At 34.0% G+C, this 18,776-nt stretch overlaps 1 protein-coding gene across 1 annotated transcript; it reads right to left on the minus strand.

The window, feature by feature from the left end:
- Nucleotides 1–415: 415 nt before the first annotated feature.
- LOC133798058 (uncharacterized protein At3g06530) lies at nt 416–17,621 on the minus strand. The gene is made up of 39 exons (XM_062236242.1): nt 17,319–17,621; nt 16,842–17,055; nt 16,649–16,744; nt 16,433–16,550; nt 16,180–16,353; nt 15,135–15,305; nt 14,278–14,333; nt 14,082–14,171; nt 13,847–13,995; nt 13,556–13,638; nt 13,337–13,468; nt 13,153–13,227; nt 12,702–12,870; nt 12,403–12,545; nt 12,175–12,267; nt 11,646–11,826; nt 10,988–11,085; nt 10,706–10,858; nt 10,404–10,560; nt 10,021–10,160; nt 9,337–9,418; nt 9,095–9,257; nt 8,637–8,712; nt 8,273–8,446; nt 8,111–8,176; nt 7,861–7,965; nt 6,850–6,939; nt 6,080–6,291; nt 5,746–5,956; nt 5,456–5,638; nt 5,091–5,186; nt 4,918–4,985; nt 4,475–4,811; nt 4,182–4,397; nt 3,335–4,000; nt 2,829–3,235; nt 2,135–2,384; nt 1,439–1,609; nt 416–1,173 (listed from the first exon to the last, which is right to left on the minus strand). The coding sequence occupies exons 1-39, from the start codon at nt 17,479–17,481 to the stop codon at nt 943–945; spliced, it is 6,459 nt and encodes a 2,152-aa protein (XP_062092226.1). The 5' UTR covers nt 17,482–17,621; the 3' UTR covers nt 416–942.
- Nucleotides 17,622–18,776: the final 1,155 nt, after the last annotated feature.

The following is an 18,776-nucleotide window of genomic DNA, read 5'->3' on the forward strand; positions in this document are numbered from 1 at the left end:
ACTTATTAGTATAGTATATGAGTAGTGATGAGGAAACTTTCTATTGGACTCTCATTTAAATATTTACTCCCAAACATGTGGACATTATTCAATTATTACGGAAGTGCAAAAATGAGTGTAAAATAAATCATATTGAGCATTTTTCTCTAGTAATAGATTTGTACACCTTTTCATCAAAACTAATGGCATTCTACACAATTAACACATTGTTAAATATTCATGTCATTTCGACATTGGAGTAGGATGACAAGATTAAACTTCTAGCTAAGTTAACAAATGTAGATTTTATGCCCAAAACAAACTTTCAATGTAGGAAGTAGGAGGTGGAAACAGGAAAGAAACAATGTATTCCACTACTCGAAAACTCCTTGGCATTTTCTCAACGATAAGAAAGATACAACACAAGATAATCATCTTCACCTGCCAACTCGTGTCTTTTTTAATAATCTAAATCAATACAACCGTATAATAATTAAATTGCTTATATTATCAGATCAAAATTTTGGTTCACAACCACTGCTGTAGAAAAAATCGCCGGTAAGCTGTGCTATTAATTCTTATAGCAACATTTATAACAAAAACAAATGACATACTAATTGCTCAACCTACTGAATAAATACAATGCCCACTTAGGCATATCCCTAACTTTGTCTTCCATCATTTGACGTGCAGCATGTTTGGTTTAATAGTCGGAGCCAGTCCATAGTTACCACGAATTTCGGAACAGAAATCACACCCCCTAATCCAGATTGATTTCAATCATTGTTGGCGAACAACAAAAGAAACTGACTCCGACTAATCATTTAGGCATTTATAATTACACTTGAAGACACACATTGGCCAAACCCCAAAAAATCATATAGGCTGTCCCATACCTTTGGCTCGCAAAAAAATGGATGGTGATACATAGTCAGAAAAAGCCAGGACCTAGTTAGTGTGTCATCACAGGTATTGTCGAAGGCTTTCACCACTAATGGATTCCATTTCCTTGAGAATCTCCTGTGCAAGGGATTTAACAGAGGGCTCCATATCCTCAAGTAGTTCCCCAAGGAAGGGGATGGTTTCAGCCAGGAAAACTAGATATTCTTCTCTCAGATGCTCAACCAAATATTTGACTATTCTTAGGCCCAGAATTCGAGCCCGCACCTTGTCACTTCTAGTCTGCATTAGTACCTACATTGAGTGTACAAAAATACAAAATATGTGTAAGAAACTATTCTGCAGGCCGTATGTAGTAAATAGTTGAAAGAGCCAAAAATAGGTGAGCTGCACGCACTATTGATAATTTAAGGATTTAAACTTTGATAAAGAAAAGTATTAAATTCAGTGAGAAAATGCTCAGAATTAGTAATTGGTCTCAATAAGGCAATATAAGGAATTCATCGTCTCTCTAAGCATAACTAATCAAAAATTCAGGTTTATAAGATTCCAAAAGCACCTCATGGTTCAATGGTTTCCATAAGACGTCAGTTGCTGCAGTCACTGCCATTTGACCAATGCAAACAACCAACAAGTCATCGACTTCCTTCACTGATGGCAAGTTCTGATGTTCTTCGAGGGAACTTGGTGGTTCTATAGTAAGCTGAGAAACAATGGGCTTTAAAAGAACCTACAAACAGAAACGCAAAGTTCAATCATCCAACGAAACAGTTATTTCTATAGTAAGCTGCAAGCAAAACACGTTTTAGACAAACCTACAAACCATAAAGGCCATGTTCAATCATGAAGGAAATGGCAATAAGCGAAGTAACGTGTAAACAAAATTCTTGTAATAATTTACCATTTTTAACAGAAAGACAAGCATTTAAAATAATAGTAATTAAAAAAAAACTCTCAGCCTGGTAGATAATACTATTCCAACATACATAGCAAACAAAAGAATGCAAGCACGGACTATTTTCTTACTTTCCTCCCTGTCTGTTTTCCCTCCTATAAACTATTTTCTTGCCGAGGTACTGAGATGATGAACATTCCTATATAATATATATATGTAATAATACATTCAAGTAAACACAACGATTGTGTTTAAACTTGACTGCTAAATGAGGGGTAGAACTTAAATGTGACTGGTACATGTTTATTAATATTTATGTATAACTCTCTAGATAGGCAAAAAAAATATATATTAACTAACCTGAAAATTTGAAGAGTCAAGAAATTTCATGCTTCCAGTATCATAGAGAAAACATTTATGTAATGATGACAAAACCATTGCTCTAAGCTGCCAGTTTCCAAGTGATATACTGGTTTCTTCTGTATTTTTTCCTTCTAGAATTCTGGCCTTCTTCTTCCGTGTTAAACCAGAAGCCTTGGCATCCCCAGCTGCTGTAAGAAGACGGACACAGCCCTCAAGCAAGTATTTGAAGTATGGAATAAACAGAGACCTGCAATAGTAATGACACAATTGATTTACAAAAGAAAAATAAAAAATATAAATATTTTGTTGGTATCTTAACAGAAAATTCTTGAGCTTAAAGCAAAAAATAGTATCATGTACCACCATAATTTAACTACTACGTTTTCCTTCAAGAGCCTTGTATGCTTGTGGAAAAAACATTTTCTAAAGAGTATTACAAGAACGTATGCGGCAGAGATATGCATCGGATACAAACTTACTTTCAAACTCATATTTTTAGTATCCATTGCAATTAAGCTTAGTTTTTTTTTTTCATTCTTAAAATCAAGGGTTGTAAGACATCAATAAGAAGATATTTAGATTTTGTGGGGCTCATCAAGAAGTCAAAAACTGACCACCCTAGGTTCATTTTGCAGTAAAGAAAAATAAATGGTTTAACAAATTAAAGTGCTTAAGGAGGGAACTGACTCACCTATGGTTCTCAGCAAGCTTATTTACCATACCATAGAATGATATTGCTCTATCCACATTAGTGTTCCCTACAACACCATCTTCAACATCAGACTCTGCCCATTCAATACTCCTTATGAAAAGGGGCTTAAACATAGTCTCTGTCAGTTTCATTGTCAGAGAAATTACTGTATTGATAACACTTTTTTCTACAACATCAATATCCTGAAGTGAAGCTGGCCTTTGACGGCGTAGATCCAGAGCAAGCAAGCAAAGGTCAAAAATCTTTGCATGGTAGCCACCAATAGATGGTCTATCCATTGAACCAATCAAGTTTGCCAACATTCCAAAATAGACGGTTAAACTTGAATCCCCAGATGAAACAGCATTTGAATAAATTTTCAGCAAAGGTGGCAAAGCAAGTCGAACCTGGAAAAATTGATACAAGTCAAAGTAACTATGAGTAATAATGTGAGAAAAAGAGTACAACTGTACAAGTCAAAATGTAAGAGTTGAACAGGGGCTTACAGGGATTTTTTCCGTTATGAGTCTCCGTACTGTGTCAGCCTGCAATTTGACCTTTTGATCAGATCCTGATGCATAGTCATGATTAAGCACTATAACTGTTATGATATCTCCAAGGTACGGATTAAGAAAAGCCCCAAGTTTGCCCACAACAGCCTCCAGAACAAGAAGAATGGACAAAATAATACTCTCTTTAGAAGTTGATAGTGCAGTTGGTGTGTCATCATTACTTTTTATGGCCTTTACATCTGAACGTAAAGAGATTTCACGAGATATCTTAATTACATTCTCCATTATACATGGAAGCTCAACTAACGCCCTTGGCCCAAGAACATTGACGAAAGCACCAGTTGTCCGTAGGCAGCCAGAAGAAACAGCCAAGTTTTCTGGACTAACATTTTTGGTAACAGATGGCAAACAATCACCAAAGATGGAATAATCAAAAGGAAACCTGCTGGCAAGAACTTCTAGAGCTGAAACAGCTGCCAGTTTCAGAGAATCTGAAACATCGACAGAATCAACTATCTTCACTATTTCTAGACACAGTTTGTGGAAAGAATCAAGAGCAGTCTCTTCCAAATGTTCCCATCGACCATACAAATTTCTCTCCTTATGCCGTGATTTTGTCGTGTCATTCTCCCTCACCATTTCACATAAAAATCCAAGAGCCTGCATAAAAAATTCAACTTTATTAAGTTAACAGGCCTTCAACTAGGCATATGACTTAAGCAAGGAGCCTGACAAGCATACAACAATGAAGTAACAAATACTCCATTCTCCTTGTGCCTAAGTAGTACAAACCTCTGAGCTTCTCCTATATGTACAAGTAACAATTAAAGTTAATATGTACCTTTCTCCCCACATTTTTATCTCCATGGCGAAGCAATCTAATGATGCCCTCAAAGTATGCTGATGGAATCATGAGTGAAGTAACAGTCCTCAAGACAGCTCGATTGCAATCCTTTAGTTCTTTCCTTATAACAGGAGGGACAGTCATTTGCTTCTTCCTTGTGTCAACAAGTTGTGATAATAAGCCCACCTGCTCCATGAGATCTTCAAGCAATACCTGTGAAAGTTATCAAGCAAAAATTTATACACACACTGAAAATCAACAGAACAAACACTTGTTTCTTAATTCCCAACCTGAACGTTTTCTGATTCCAACTTTAAAGCAAACTCGGGATCTTGCAATTTGTGCTGAGTGAATTGGATCACAAACAGCAATTCCACAAACAGCTCCTGGCACAGACTACCAGTTCCTACTTGTTGGAGTAGCATAACAAGAGAGGGTAGCCAAATCACGCATGAATATTGATCACATATTTGCAGTGCAAATACGTACTCCCACTCTTTCTTTGTGGAAGATATGGAGTTATCTGCAGCACTCTTATTATCAAAGAAAAGTGACCCATTTCTTGAAACTAAGGAACGGAATAGAAGGACAAGCAACGAAGCCAAGCTATTAGACTCCCCCAATGTCCTGTGCACAGAAGTATGTCCAAATCAACTACAAGTTTAATAATAACGATGATATTAAAATTTAAAAACACACATTTCTAACAGTTGAACATGAATAAACAGTGTACCTCAATAGATATACTACCATTGACAGCCTTCTATGCTCAGCAACTTCAGGCAACACACTCATAAAAATCTAGAGAACAAGAAGAAAAAAAAAAGATCATTTCAGTGGTTGACTTGACTTACAAGTACTCCCAAGTGGTATTCTCACAACCAAACCAAATAATGACTAGATTACCTGCAAAAGTTTGTCCATGTTTTTTGTTCTTTGCAACCAACATGGAACAATTGTTGATATAAGATCCTCAAACACATGCTGAGAATAGTTGTCTATCTACAAAATATAATTATCACAATATTAAGCATACAACTAACATCGAATCGAAAAGAAGTTCAGGGTATTTTCATTTTAAAAAAATTTCTTTCATGTGACGTAATATTCAAACCATAGGTCAAAATTTAAGATTCCCAAAGTTTCACAAACTCTAATTTATATAACTCCCAAATAATGCACTACAAACAGAACCAATAAGATGGATCACATTTTTGTTAGCTACAGTGACTCATAAAAGTTTAGTCAAGCAAATGGATATATCACCAAACCTGTGTGACAGCTGATTCTCCAATAACGGTAAATATGTCCTCTATGTGCTCTAAAATTTTCTCTGGTGTGATCTTTGTAACAGTGGTTATCAGTGAAAATACATGGTTCCGAGTTACCCCATCCTTCGCAGTGCGCGCACACTCAACTAGAACTTCGATGTTTATCTCATTTCTTACATTTTCCTGCAATGAACGGACAAGTAGAAAATTTAAACAAACCTACCTCCTATAAAAAGAAAGAGCAGTAAGGTGAGAACTACAACCATAAAGTCCACAAGATGAGAAATTACCTTTGGTGCCAAACTGGTAATGAGCGAAGTACTAATATCTTCCAGGATTATTAGCAGTGTCTGTTGTATGTAACACACTGTGGCAGCAGTAGTTTGATAAACACCAGACAAAGGTTGAACCACGTTTTCATCAAGGACAGAAAAATGGTGAACCCATTCATCCGGAAAAGTTTTGCCGATTAGGTTGAATAAAGGTCCCAAGAGCAAATCTCTATATGATCCAAATTGAAGTTAATTACAATAAGAAAGCATTTATAGAAACTCCCATAACACTTGGACTGCCCAGAAGTTTTCTGTGAGTAAAATATTATAAGAAAAATAGACATTATCTAACCTGTTAACTATGTCTTTCTTCAGTAGCAAAATGTCAAGAAGGGAGCTAAGAAAAGAAAGTGCATTTTCTCCTTTATAAATTTCATCATCAGGCAGTGTGGACTTCTGATCCCCAACTAATTTCCTTTTCTTCTTCCCATAGGCTGAACTAATCACACGACCTTTATTCTTAAACACAAGATCAAGCATCTGAACAACAGTGGACCAAGTAATCTGATACAATCAAAAGTGTTTCATCAGTCTCTAATGCTTCAGTTAAACTGAGACAACAAATATGAAATTCACAATTATGTATAATAATTTACTAAAGAAATTATGATGTCCAGCATGTTACATATATTACTTTCCTTGAAGCATTCTATGAAAATTAGATAGTTATTGAAGAAATTTCAAGACAACTATTAAATATCTAGTGGGTCTTGAAGTGCGACTAAGAAATGATTCGCAGAGTTAGCAAAATTTAGTATATTCCTGCGAACAGAATATAATGATGGACTTGTCAGGTTAAGATTTGTTAGGACAATTGGTTGCTTAAAATTGCATTACATACCTATAAGTTTTGGTTAGTCTCTGCAGTTGTAACTTGTATATATGGTGTCTAGTACTCTTGGTTATACTTGTTTGACCTACTTTATGTAATTATTGTACATTCAAAGCCCATATTAGCCTTCATGTCAAAATGGGAAGGGAAGGAGGAATAAGTTAAGTATACTTTAGCATAAGCATGACATGCACTCAAACTGATAAAAAATAAGAGAGAGAAGAGCATACACTTAAGCACAACAAGGCTTCTCTGGCAGCATTTCGTATCTCACCACTAGCATTTCGAAACAAAATCACAAGTTCACGAAATAGAAGCTCCTGCATACAAAAAAATTAGAAGTCATTTTAACCCATTAGTAAAACCATTTTTGCCCAAGGAATGAAGCAAAAATAATGACCTAGAAAAATGGTTCTCCAAGTAGTAGTCCAGCAGTTAATTTTACATGCCTAAATAAAGAAACTCCATTCACATGGCTAGAATGATTTATCCAACATTTTATATGCAAAAAAATTTAATTTCACTATATAAACGCATGAAACACTTGAGCACAAGTAATAATTAATAGTAAAATAAAACACTTAGTTCATGACCTAATTCTGAACAAACTGCAGTTCATACATATCCCTGTACTAAGAGATTTGGTCAAACACAATGTAGTTTTTCTGAAAAGCTCTTCAAAGAACTCACGAAACTTAGAAAAAGCAAATTCTCAATGGAATAATTTTTTTCCCTAAATTAATTGCTTACTACTACTGCACAAATTCAAATTCAACTTGGGAGAAGTATAATGAATTGGTTGGAATCATAGCAATAAAGTCTTGTGCAACATCATATTTAATCTTCAAAAATGGCCCTTTTTTGAATTGGAATACTCAATTTACACTATTTTCATCTTCCAGAATTTAGGGGATCAATGTAGCATGCTTCTTACTTATTTGATATCTTCCATCAAAATAAAAACTGTAAGGGAGGAAAAAAACGAAAAGAACAATCAAATTTAAAAATAAAAAAGAGCTTCAGGCATCAATGAAACTGCTAGTTTTCTCCTTCCCTTTCCAAACATTTAGTATAAACTATCGGACTATCATTTTCATGAACATTCATTAGATTTGGATAACACATCTATCTTAGTGACATGGCATAAGATACTTTCTGTCATGCAGTTACCATGCAAAACTCATTCATATTGTTTCCATGAAGAAAATCATTTGCAATCATATTATGTGAACAAAGGTAACCTGCATCTCAGTCTTCAATTTACTATAGATTTGGTTGTTAAGATTCAGCAAGACAGTCACACAAGGACGCATAACAGCTGGGTCTTCTGCAGCCATGCCATCCAACTGAAAAAACAAAAGTCCAGAAAATGCGTGAATCATTGATAAAATCTGTTGCACCAAAGGCGTTGATGTACAGTAAAAGCATTACTTGTGAAACTATAATGTAGAACTACAACCTATAAATGTTTCAAGTTTCAACAGTACTTACTTGCAAAGCCTTGAATAAATGATCTTCAAAAAAATGGCCATCAAATGACGAGGGTATAGCACAATTCTAGCACAAGCAAATGAAAACAAATTAATTAATAGTAGGATGTGATATGATTCAAACTGCCCACATAGGAACTATTTAGGAGATCTATCAACTTACCTCTAGTAGAAGGCATAGAATATCAACCTCAATGTCTGACAACTTCTGGCTGGACGTATCCAATTTACAGTGATATTGACTGCGTCTTCTCAAAAGTTGAGAAAAGAATGACTCAAGTTCCTTTACATGTACAACAGTACTGCCTACTCCTTTGAGCAAAGATAAAATCATAAGCTGCCAGAACATAAAACCCATCAACATCTCCACAAAATATGTACTACATTGGAATAAGTAATAAAAATAACAATTATGCTAAGACAAATAACAAAAACAATTAAAAGAATAATAGCAACAAAAATGAATATGCAACTTAGAAACCATGTGCAAAAATAAAATGAAAAGGCAGTCATCATAGAGCGCTAACCTTTGCATAATCAGAGAGCTTTAGAGCAGAACCCAAAATGAACGCAAGAATCTTTTCCCTGGTGGGTTGATCAAACCTGCAGAGTAGAAAGAAACATAATGATAGTTATTGCTGGGCACAAAAGGCAACAAAATTTCTGGAGAAACTTATAGGTCCTTTATTATTCAATACCCTTATAAGCACAAAATAATTTACAGGAAGAAGTCATCAGATTGGTACAAAGAAAAATATGGATTATAAAATTAAACAAGAAAAAGCAACAACAGGCGAAGCAATATATGACAGTTCATATAACTTGAAAACAAATATTCATACTGTAAGCCTTTTTTTTGTGGGGGGGGTTCATATAACTTGAAATCTCACGATGGGTCATCAATGAAAAAGAAAAATCATTCTAATCTACAGGAATACCATAATAAGAACAGATGAATACCACCCTAATAAAAAGAGATAAATACCTTTGCTCAATATTCCTAGGTACCAACAAGCTATGGCAGGATGAGCTGAGTAAAGATGCCATAAGTGAAGGAAGGAATTTTCTGTCAGACAAAATTAGCCTTTTCTGCTGAACTATTAAGTCCAAAAGTTTATCAAGAAAATGACTCCAAATTGCTTGGTTTCCTGGCATTTAAACAGAGTCAGTATATGCAAATATTGAAGTATAATTCAGGAAACAGATAAACAGGAGACCATGTTATACCATTTTTCTTGCTGGAACAGTCAACAAGTGCCCATAATGCACGTAACCCTTCCACACAATTCATAGCTGCAGTTCTTACATCCTAGAAGAGAAAGAAATTCCATAAAATGAAACCAAGTTAGCACAAAACAAAACCACAATTAGTTCAGTTCTTTTATGGAGAAGAAATTTCTAATTACACCAGCCACTACATGTATCAACTGAATCCAGCAGAGTTAGATGCCTGATGGTAGTCTTTTAATATACTCAAATATATATATACATATGCATATTAAAGCTAATCATACCTATTTAGTTTTCGTAAGCTAATTTAAATCTACTAAATCTTTTTTGAGTTAAACAAGACTCAAATACAGTATATATAGAAATACAAATTATGGGTAAGCGTTAAAACCAAAATTCTATAAATGAGGGAGAAGTATGTCCATTGCTATCAATTTATAATATAGAAAAATAAAAGCACATGGGGACACGTGTATTAAATTTGTAGCATATGTCCAATACTACATCCTGTCACCTCAGGTTTAAAAATATGTGCCAACAAACAGATATGATATTTATAGTTAATGAATATAAATCTTAGCCCGGATGCATATAAAAGAAGATTAAAAAAAACTCCTTGCAAGTCAAAACATCAAAACAAAGCAAGTACTGACAAACAGTTTCGAGAGACCAAACCAATACCTGGTTAAAACTAGACAGTGGAACAAGAATTGAGGGAAACTCAGCAAGAAGTTGACCACAAAACTGCAATCTTCCTTCTGACTGAAAACAAAGATATGTGAAACAGTGGAGACTCTCAACTTGAGCTGCAACAGGAACATCTGCAACACAAAATGGCCGGTTTAAGTTTATGTCAGTGTAAGAGAGACATCTATAAGGCATATTTTAAAGCTAACACACAATACAATGCAGATTGGTCTAATAAAATAAAATCAACATAGAAGACAAATGTAAAATCACTAAACAGAAATAACTAGGCATTTTACTTTGAAGGAAACATAAAAATAAAGTGACATTGGAAGGACAGTATAAATGACACTTGATACAGAAATCATGCTAAGCACCTTGTTCTGTGAAAAACCTGCACAAAAATTGGAGAGAAGAGGCCTTGAACTTTGTGACAAGGTAGAGACGATGCTCCTTGAAAACATGATTAAACTGAGAGGCTGAAAAAAACACAAATAGGTCCTCAAGCCAGCTAAACCACTTCTTGTTATCATCCTGCAACCAATTAGAAACACAAACACATACCCAATTATCCTAAGAAGTCGACAACGTGACTAATTACAGCCACAAGCATTTGCAAAGGAAATCTTTTAAACAAAAAAACCGAAGAAACCAGGAAGTGGGCAATAGAATCACCAACCTGTAAGACCTCTCCATGGACCGATGATTTAAATACCTCTAGTAACCTCCAGAAGGTACATATTATAATATTTGTATTCAATGCTTTAAATTTGAATTCAAAGAGCTGATCTAAGAATTTTTTGCAATCCCAATTTAGCATCTCTATCTTGAACTGCAATAAAAAGAAGAGGAGAGTTAAGAGAACAGATACTTCATCAATACTTACTAAAGTTTTGTTTTCTTCAAATAAACTCTGAACATTCTACATGTTATATAAATAACAAATGATGTTCTTTCATACCTCTTTTAAAGAGCCATCACCCAAATTTTCAAATGCTTCCCATTCAGTCTTTAGTATTGGATAGCAGGCTTCCAACAATGCCACAAATTGACCAGATTCTGGCATACATGAAAAATTAAAAAGAAGTCATTTGTACTGAAAATAACAGGAGTAAAAAACAAGAAACTGTTTCTACAGCATGCAGATATCTACCCTTGAGAGACAAGCAAATCAGAATTATAGATTAGCCTCTCCTGCCCCTAAAAAAAAGGGGGAAAAAAAAAGAGCCCTCTTTCACCTATGCATTGCCTTTCATTTTATTTTTTGTGCCTCCTGCCAAATTATTAGATCTAGATTTGTTCTATCAACATCTCACTTAATTTATCTTTTAAACACCAAACGGAACGTCCATACATTTTAACTAAATACTGCTGCAATCCTTATTGCGACAAAATTCATCAAGAGCTCAATATGTTTAGGACAGCTGGTTGGACCACATATTCATTTAATGAAAAAATATAAATACATATCAAGTTAATAAGAATATGCAAAAGAAAGATAAAGAATCAGGAACCAGTCCAAAAAAATATATATAAGAATGTCTAGCATTTACAATAAACCAAACAACATAAAGTGAGGAAAAGCATAAAACAGTAGCTGAGGGGAATAAAAACCATACTATTTTTTTGCATTAAAAATGACTGCATAATAACCAACAAGAAAAGTGTCTTCGAAGATGTAGACTCTTTAAAATTCTCAGTAATCGAAGCAATGTACTGTTCAGGGTGCATTAAGAATCTTTCAGCCAAAAAAGTAACAGTGTCCATATTCATTGAAGATATGCTTCCTGGTTGCAGCATCTGCATTTTGAATTCCACAAACAAAAATAGTTAAATATCTATCATCACCAAAAAATGCTTAGGAATCATAATTTTTCTTTTTAGAAACTAGGCTCCCCCGGCCTAACCCAACAAAATTTGGAGACCAGGATACTATAGCAGTTCCTATGTAGGTAACTAGGAGGGACTTAAACCTCAGACCTTGTGGGAATAAACCACATGCCTGACTATTTGAGCTACCTCTCTTGGGCACTAAGCAATCATAATTGAATGCTAAATATCTATATATATAAGGGAAAAAAATCAGCAAATTACAAGAGAGAAATGGGAAAGTTTTACTCGGGATAAATTAAACAAATTCCAACATACCAATTCTGTACTGGAGACACTAGGAAGATTCTCAAAAAGTGGCCAGTTCAAATTCTTGGCTGTTTCCAGTGCTTTCAAATTTAGCCTCTGTGTCTGGATTCAGTAACAATACATTTAAAACTTAAAAAGAAGAAAAATAAAAGCAAAGACCAGTGCACTGGTCCAAGAATGAAAAAAATAAAAACAAGTAAACTGAAGAAAGTATTGGGAAAAAAAAAAGAAGACAACCTTTGGAAGAACTAAGAGTAAAGGACAGATCATGGAAGCAAGCATATTCATATGATCCTTATGATCATCATGGGAAATGAAGTCTAATTTCTTCAGGCAACAAAGAGCAACATCACAAGCGAGACTGGTGTTCTCCGATGAACCTTCAAGCAAAATTGGAGGAATTAGACATAGGTTATTCCCAATTCGATAGATATCTATATCAATATTCAGAAGGAGAAATCATAAAAAACACACCAAACTAGGAAATCTTGAATAATGATTTTCGTGCCAAAACACTTATTACGTAACAAACTCACTTGAATTGACAATACCAATGCACCGCTTAAGCACATTACTCAGAACTTTGAAAAGCTCAGTTGTATCTAACATATCAGCTATTCCATCAAAAGAAACAGCTGCCCCAACAACAGTAAGATCCTCATCATGCAGCTGTTGCAATATAGCATCTTGAACAGATGAATAAACCTGCTCCAGAAGAGAACGAGAAGATTAAACCACAAGCTAATAAACTAAGATGTGCAGAAAAATACAGCTCAATTTTAAAGCATTTAAAAAAATTGAGAGGGAAAGAAATTGCAAGTATCAAACACAATGCTGCCAAACTGATAATGGCACCACTAAACAATTGTTAACCTCCTACTTATATTAATATTGACTGGGTGAAACCTAACGGCAATACAAGCAGTCCACAGAATATTAAAAGGCATAAATACAATCGAAGAACAAATTGACTTCACTAAATACAACCTGTGGCTCAGTAGCCTTCGCTGTCAGGATACTAGTGGCATTTAAACCAGATAGCACAGCACGCCGCACGTCAGCCTGAAACATGAACTCAAGTCCATAGAAAGAGAATTATAGAATGCCCACAAGAGATGTGCAACAATTGAAACAGAATCATATACAAGAAATTATTGAAAAAATACGATACCTTAGGATGATGCAGTGCAAACCAAAGTTTCGAATGAGAAAGGGTGGCTTGTGACAAATCCAAATTACCATCCAAGAACTTACACAAAATATCATATGTTGAATCCCCTTTCTTGGACTGAACATTTTTTTCCTGTCAAAGCAAACGACATAAAATATAAATATATATTTTTTTTTAAAAAAAACGAGGGGGAAAAGAAAGACAAGATCGAATACATACTTTGAGGAATTCGCGAAGCGCTCCTTGTAGTTCTGATGGATAATTCTTGTTAAGAACAAATAAAATTTTCTTCACAATGCTTCCTATTTATCAGGAAAGATAGTAGTAGCAATAAGAAAACTATTGCAAAAATAAGCAAAAGCAAAATGCAAAGGAAAGCAGAGACAGTGTAAAGACTATTTCAAAAAATTGATATATATATATATAGTTATGAATCCAGAAATCCCCCAGCCAGATCCAAACTGCTTAAGTGGACTCAAGTTCAAAACTGGAGTCTTCCTCCTTATGTACCTGACACGGATGATGTTGAATTGCTATCTTTTTGTGAAGTTCTCAAGCAGTAAGATAGAACCTTAGTGACCATATGATGAACAAAACCCTTTATAGGAAGTACCTCCAAGATCGAGATCAATACGTGCTGAGATGATTCATTAGAAAAACTGCAAGCAAAAATAATGTAAGTTTATATCACAAAAAGAAGATACAATTAAGAGCAATGATCTAAAACAGCAATTTTTTTCCTCACCTGTAGTCAACCACAGAATCCAAAAGCACGGAGAGAAACTTGTCGATATTGAACTCATTAAACAGTTCCAAAAGAATCCCAGCAAAATCACTTCAGAGTATGATACAAAACACAATTAGAAATTTGAAAATACAGATAAAGATGCAATATATAATCATGTGAAACTGTCCCAGTATGCCTAGGCAATTAACATTACCGGATTTCCATCAGAATCTCCAAAGCCTTTTGTGGGACCCTATCTATAGATTGCAACTGAAAATTTTCATGTAAACAGAAGTAGTAGAAGATCAAGATTTATACACTCACAAAAACATTAATATACACAAGAAAAAAACCACAAGCAAATACATGAAGTAACATTTATAATCAGATTCCAGGATAAAAAGGATCCTTGGGCATCTATACCACACCCATCCCTCATCACGACTAAGATCTTATACTGCAAAGACAAAGGTACCCAGTATACTGTACAACAAAAATGCCACCTTCCACACGCATTCCTCATATATAATACATATAACCAGATATATTACACAGTTCTTATTTTCCCTTAATCAGTCCTCTGCCATGATACAGTTATAAACCTATCTTAAACTAAATCCTTCCTCAGTAATTCAAAATGTCTACCAACATTATTTTCTCTTCTTCCTTTATCTAAGATTGCTCCACTAAATTGCATGAACAATTTCTACACTAGTGCACCCCTTCATCTTATAACATAAATGAGCTTGAAACATAATTAAGAGAAGAATTCTTACACAAACAGATATCGATGACATTAAAAATCTTATTTATGCTAACTGATTGATGCATCAAGTTTAGATTCAACAACAAATCTCTACATTTTTTTAACAGAAACAAGACTCGTATTAATGCTTGGATAAGAAAACAGCAAAGAATAAAACAAAACAATTACAGCAAAACACTCCAATCCCTTATAAGATCAGAGGATAAACACATCTCTAAAAATTATAAATACTTAACAGCAACAAATATTATCAACAATGAGACAGTCCAAATGTGCATCTTATGGAATAATCAATAAGACCATACCTGAATAAGGTTGATCATAGTCATAAGTGATAACCTAAGCCACTGAAGATCAGTTGACTCTTTTGCATCATCTCGAGCAATTTCAGCAATTGACCGAATCAAAGTCTTGACAAGTTTGGGAGACAATGCAGCTTTACTAGCTAGTAAACCAGCGATCATCATAGCACCAGCCTATACACAAACAAATCATATACTTAACAAACATGATTATTTAAACAGAATCTATTGTTCAAGCATGAGTTATGACTTCAAAGTTTAAAACCATGTAAGAAAATCAAATTCATGCGCAAAAAAAAAAAAAGATGTGACTGCCAAAGAACTCAATTAAAAACTCTATTAATTGACACATTATTATGTAATCACTTTAGTGTCTGTTTGGTGGGGGGAATGGTATGGAATCCATTTTAATTCCTTTTCTTTCAATTTCTTTATTCGGTTACAATCTAAAGCATTGGAATGTCATTCCATCATTTGGGTGGAATGGCTACTCCTCCCAAAAATGAGAGGAAAGGTCATTCCAATGCACAATAAAAATTTTAACTCATTAAAGTTTATTCCATTTTCATTCTTATCCTTATTCTCATTCACATTCCAATGTTTCTATTACTCCCAACCAAACATACCCTGGATTAATACAACAAGAGAACCCATGTCAAAGATGGGGGAAAGTTATTATATAACATTAGTAACATGGGATTCATATGCGGGGAGAGAAAAGGTGATCACGATGCATACACTTGCATATGTAATCCACTTGAACATTAGTCACAAAAGGGAACAGAAATAAATGTCTATCAGCAGTTTCTTATGCATTAGCATGACACAGATTAGTGGTAACAACACATAAATGCTTCTAGACTATTGTACCAAATATCTATGTAATGTTTCTCTACTTAGTCACTTAAAAGCTTGCAAACCAAAATTGGAAGAAATATATACAAATATTTTTTTATTAGACATGACACAACAGTGGATGAATAAATAATATCCTAACAAAAAGTGTGGCTACAGCTACAACCCACACACAAGTGTATATAAACCTGACCTTGTGATCTGGACCTCCTTTTGCATCAGGTTGAAGTCCTGAACTAACAAATGGGAGAATTCTGGTGACAAAATCATTGTCAAGAGATGCAACTGAACCCAAAGCTTCAATGACAACAGCTGTGCAAAAACTGATCACTGGTCTCGAGGGCTGAAGCTTCTTTGACGGTGTTGCCTGTTGCAAAAGGAATCACTCGTAATGGCACCAAAACAAAATGCAGAATCAACAATCGAATAGATGAGAAAAAACTCACATAATGGCATAGAGCTTCCAAAACCCCCTTATCACGTATACATTGCTGCACTATAATCTTTCTAGGCGGTGGTGCACCGGAGAGTTTTACATCATTCAAAAATTTCCATTTACTATTTCTACAATATCAGTGATTAAAAAAAAAATCAGACTTCTTTACAATAGCAGACCACAATTTGAAAGCAAAAAAACATAGAAGAAAAAAAAATCTGCTAACCCTGTATCAATCAACTTTACTATTCGAACAAAGGCATGGGTATCATGGTATGGTAAAGAACACAAAATCAGTTCCTCAAAATTGTAAACATGAATCCTGAAATGAAAACAACGACCACATTAAAACAAATCAATTCAAAGAAGAAGAAGAAAAAGAAGAAAGATACCCAGTAATGATATATTATGAAGCTTACTTGTATCTTCGTATCAAGTACTCGAGCGTCTTGAGTGATGATGGAAGTTGGAAATGTATTGATATTAAGCGCAAGTACGAGCTAATTGTTCCATTAATACGATTATTTTCCTCTATTCCCAATAACTCTCTATCCAGTTCCCTACTTTTATGGCTAAATAGATCATTCTTATAGTTTCTGAATTGCTCATCGATGCTTATAAGAACATCAAGACCTGAAAAGTCATCCATACAAAGCATTCATTATTTTCAATAAAAAAAATTCCTTAAGACAGAATTTCAGCTTAGAACAGAAGAAATTAGAACGTTGGCGTTAAGCCCGCATACAAATACTGAGAAGAGACCCAGTAAACGAATTTGAATGTATAACCAAAATTTTGGTTCTTTGTATAATAAACCTTCATTTAACAGCTTAGTAATCAATTTCTACTATTGGCTTTCTCGGGAAACAAACCAAGAAAAAGAAGTAATATCTGACCTTGAAGTGCGATAGAGAGAATGGTTTCAACATCAATGTCAGCGGCTTTTTTGAGTTCGAAGATAATAGAAGGACGAGTGAAAGGCCTCTTCTGCTGCGGGTCGGAGTCAGGTTGTACGAAGGATTTGATGGCCTGTAACTGTGAGGCAATGGACGCAGCCATAGCTCTCTTTCCTTTCTATCAACCCAATCAAGAATTAATGGAGCTTTTGACTGGGTTGGCTGGGTTGCTTCAGTGTCCAGGAAGAGGGAAACTGCAAGGGCCGACTTTGAAAGGGTTTTAGGGTTTATTTCATCGTCGTTACGGGGTTTTAGAGTTTTTTTTTTTAATTTATATTTTTTCTTTTGCACCTTGCCGAATATTTTTATATAAATAAAGCTCAAGAATGCAAATTATTCTAATTTTAATAGTATAATTTAACTTGATGTGCAAATAAAACTAATAACATTTAAGAAAACATATCTTAGTATAATTTACAAATGTATATCATTACTTTCTTGAAAATAGTATTATGATTAGTTAAATATAAGGCTAAGAATATTTTCATACCGTGCTGCAAATCGTTTGATGCGTCCTACTGAATTGTATTATATTGCATAATATTATACTGTGGTTATTGTATAGCATATTTTTATATACAACTATATTTAGTATTTACTTGTATTTATATGTAAATATAAAATATATTAATAAAAATTAATATCAAATATAATATTATATAAAAATATGATATATAATATAATTTAATATAATAATATATAATACGGGATTCCAAATATATTCTTAACGAGATTTCACATAGAGATAATGTAAAATTTGAGTCTTTGTTGTACTTATTCAAAAATTGTAATTTTGTGTTTACAGTGATACAGTGAATACAGTGAGGTATATAAACATGTTCTAAAAGTTTGAAAATATTTGAAGTTGTTTAATATCATTTTTTTTTGACAAGTTTGATAGGTTTTAAGAAGATGCATTGGGCACACACGATAAGAAATGTTGAAATAAAGCAAGTGGCACATACCATGTTAGGGTTTTTGCCTTTAAAGCATGTGTAAAGACATTTTATTTACTGAAAGTTAATAAAAATATATTTGTCTTATAATTTAATATATATATATTATTGTTTGAATAATTAATATAAATATCAGAAAATTTTATATTCATTAATGAGAATATGCTATTGTATGAGTACGAGAGTATGCTCTTGTATGAGTACAAGAGTACTAAGATCATTCGCAATGAATAAAATAATCAGCAATATATTAAAGTATGGAATATTTGATCAATGGTTGCTAATACGGTTTTGTAACGCCCTAATTTTGCTAATAAGGCTTAATGCCTTGATTAGGGTGCTAGGATGACATAATTGGATTTATATGTGAATTATGTTAATTTAATTGAATATATGTGTGATTATGTGGAATATATGAGTTATATTATGATATGACTGTTTA

Source organism: Humulus lupulus, chromosome 8, assembly GCF_963169125.1.
Source record: "Humulus lupulus chromosome 8, drHumLupu1.1, whole genome shotgun sequence".
Taxonomy (NCBI): domain Eukaryota; kingdom Viridiplantae; phylum Streptophyta; class Magnoliopsida; order Rosales; family Cannabaceae; genus Humulus; species Humulus lupulus.

Excerpts from the sequence above, each read along its gene's own strand:
- LOC133798058 (XM_062236242.1), bottom strand. The coding sequence starts at position 17,481 with ATGGCTGCGTCCATTGCCTCACAGTTACAGGCCATCAAATCCTTCGTA. Across the intron at positions 11,827-12,174 it reads GTGTCTCCAGTACAGAATTG|ATGCTGCAACCAGGAAGCAT; the intron begins GTATGTTGGAAT and ends TTCAAAATGCAG. Across the intron at positions 3,236-3,334 it reads TCATAACGGAAAAAATCCCT|GTTCGACTTGCTTTGCCACC; the intron begins GTAAGCCCCTGT and ends CAATTTTTCCAG.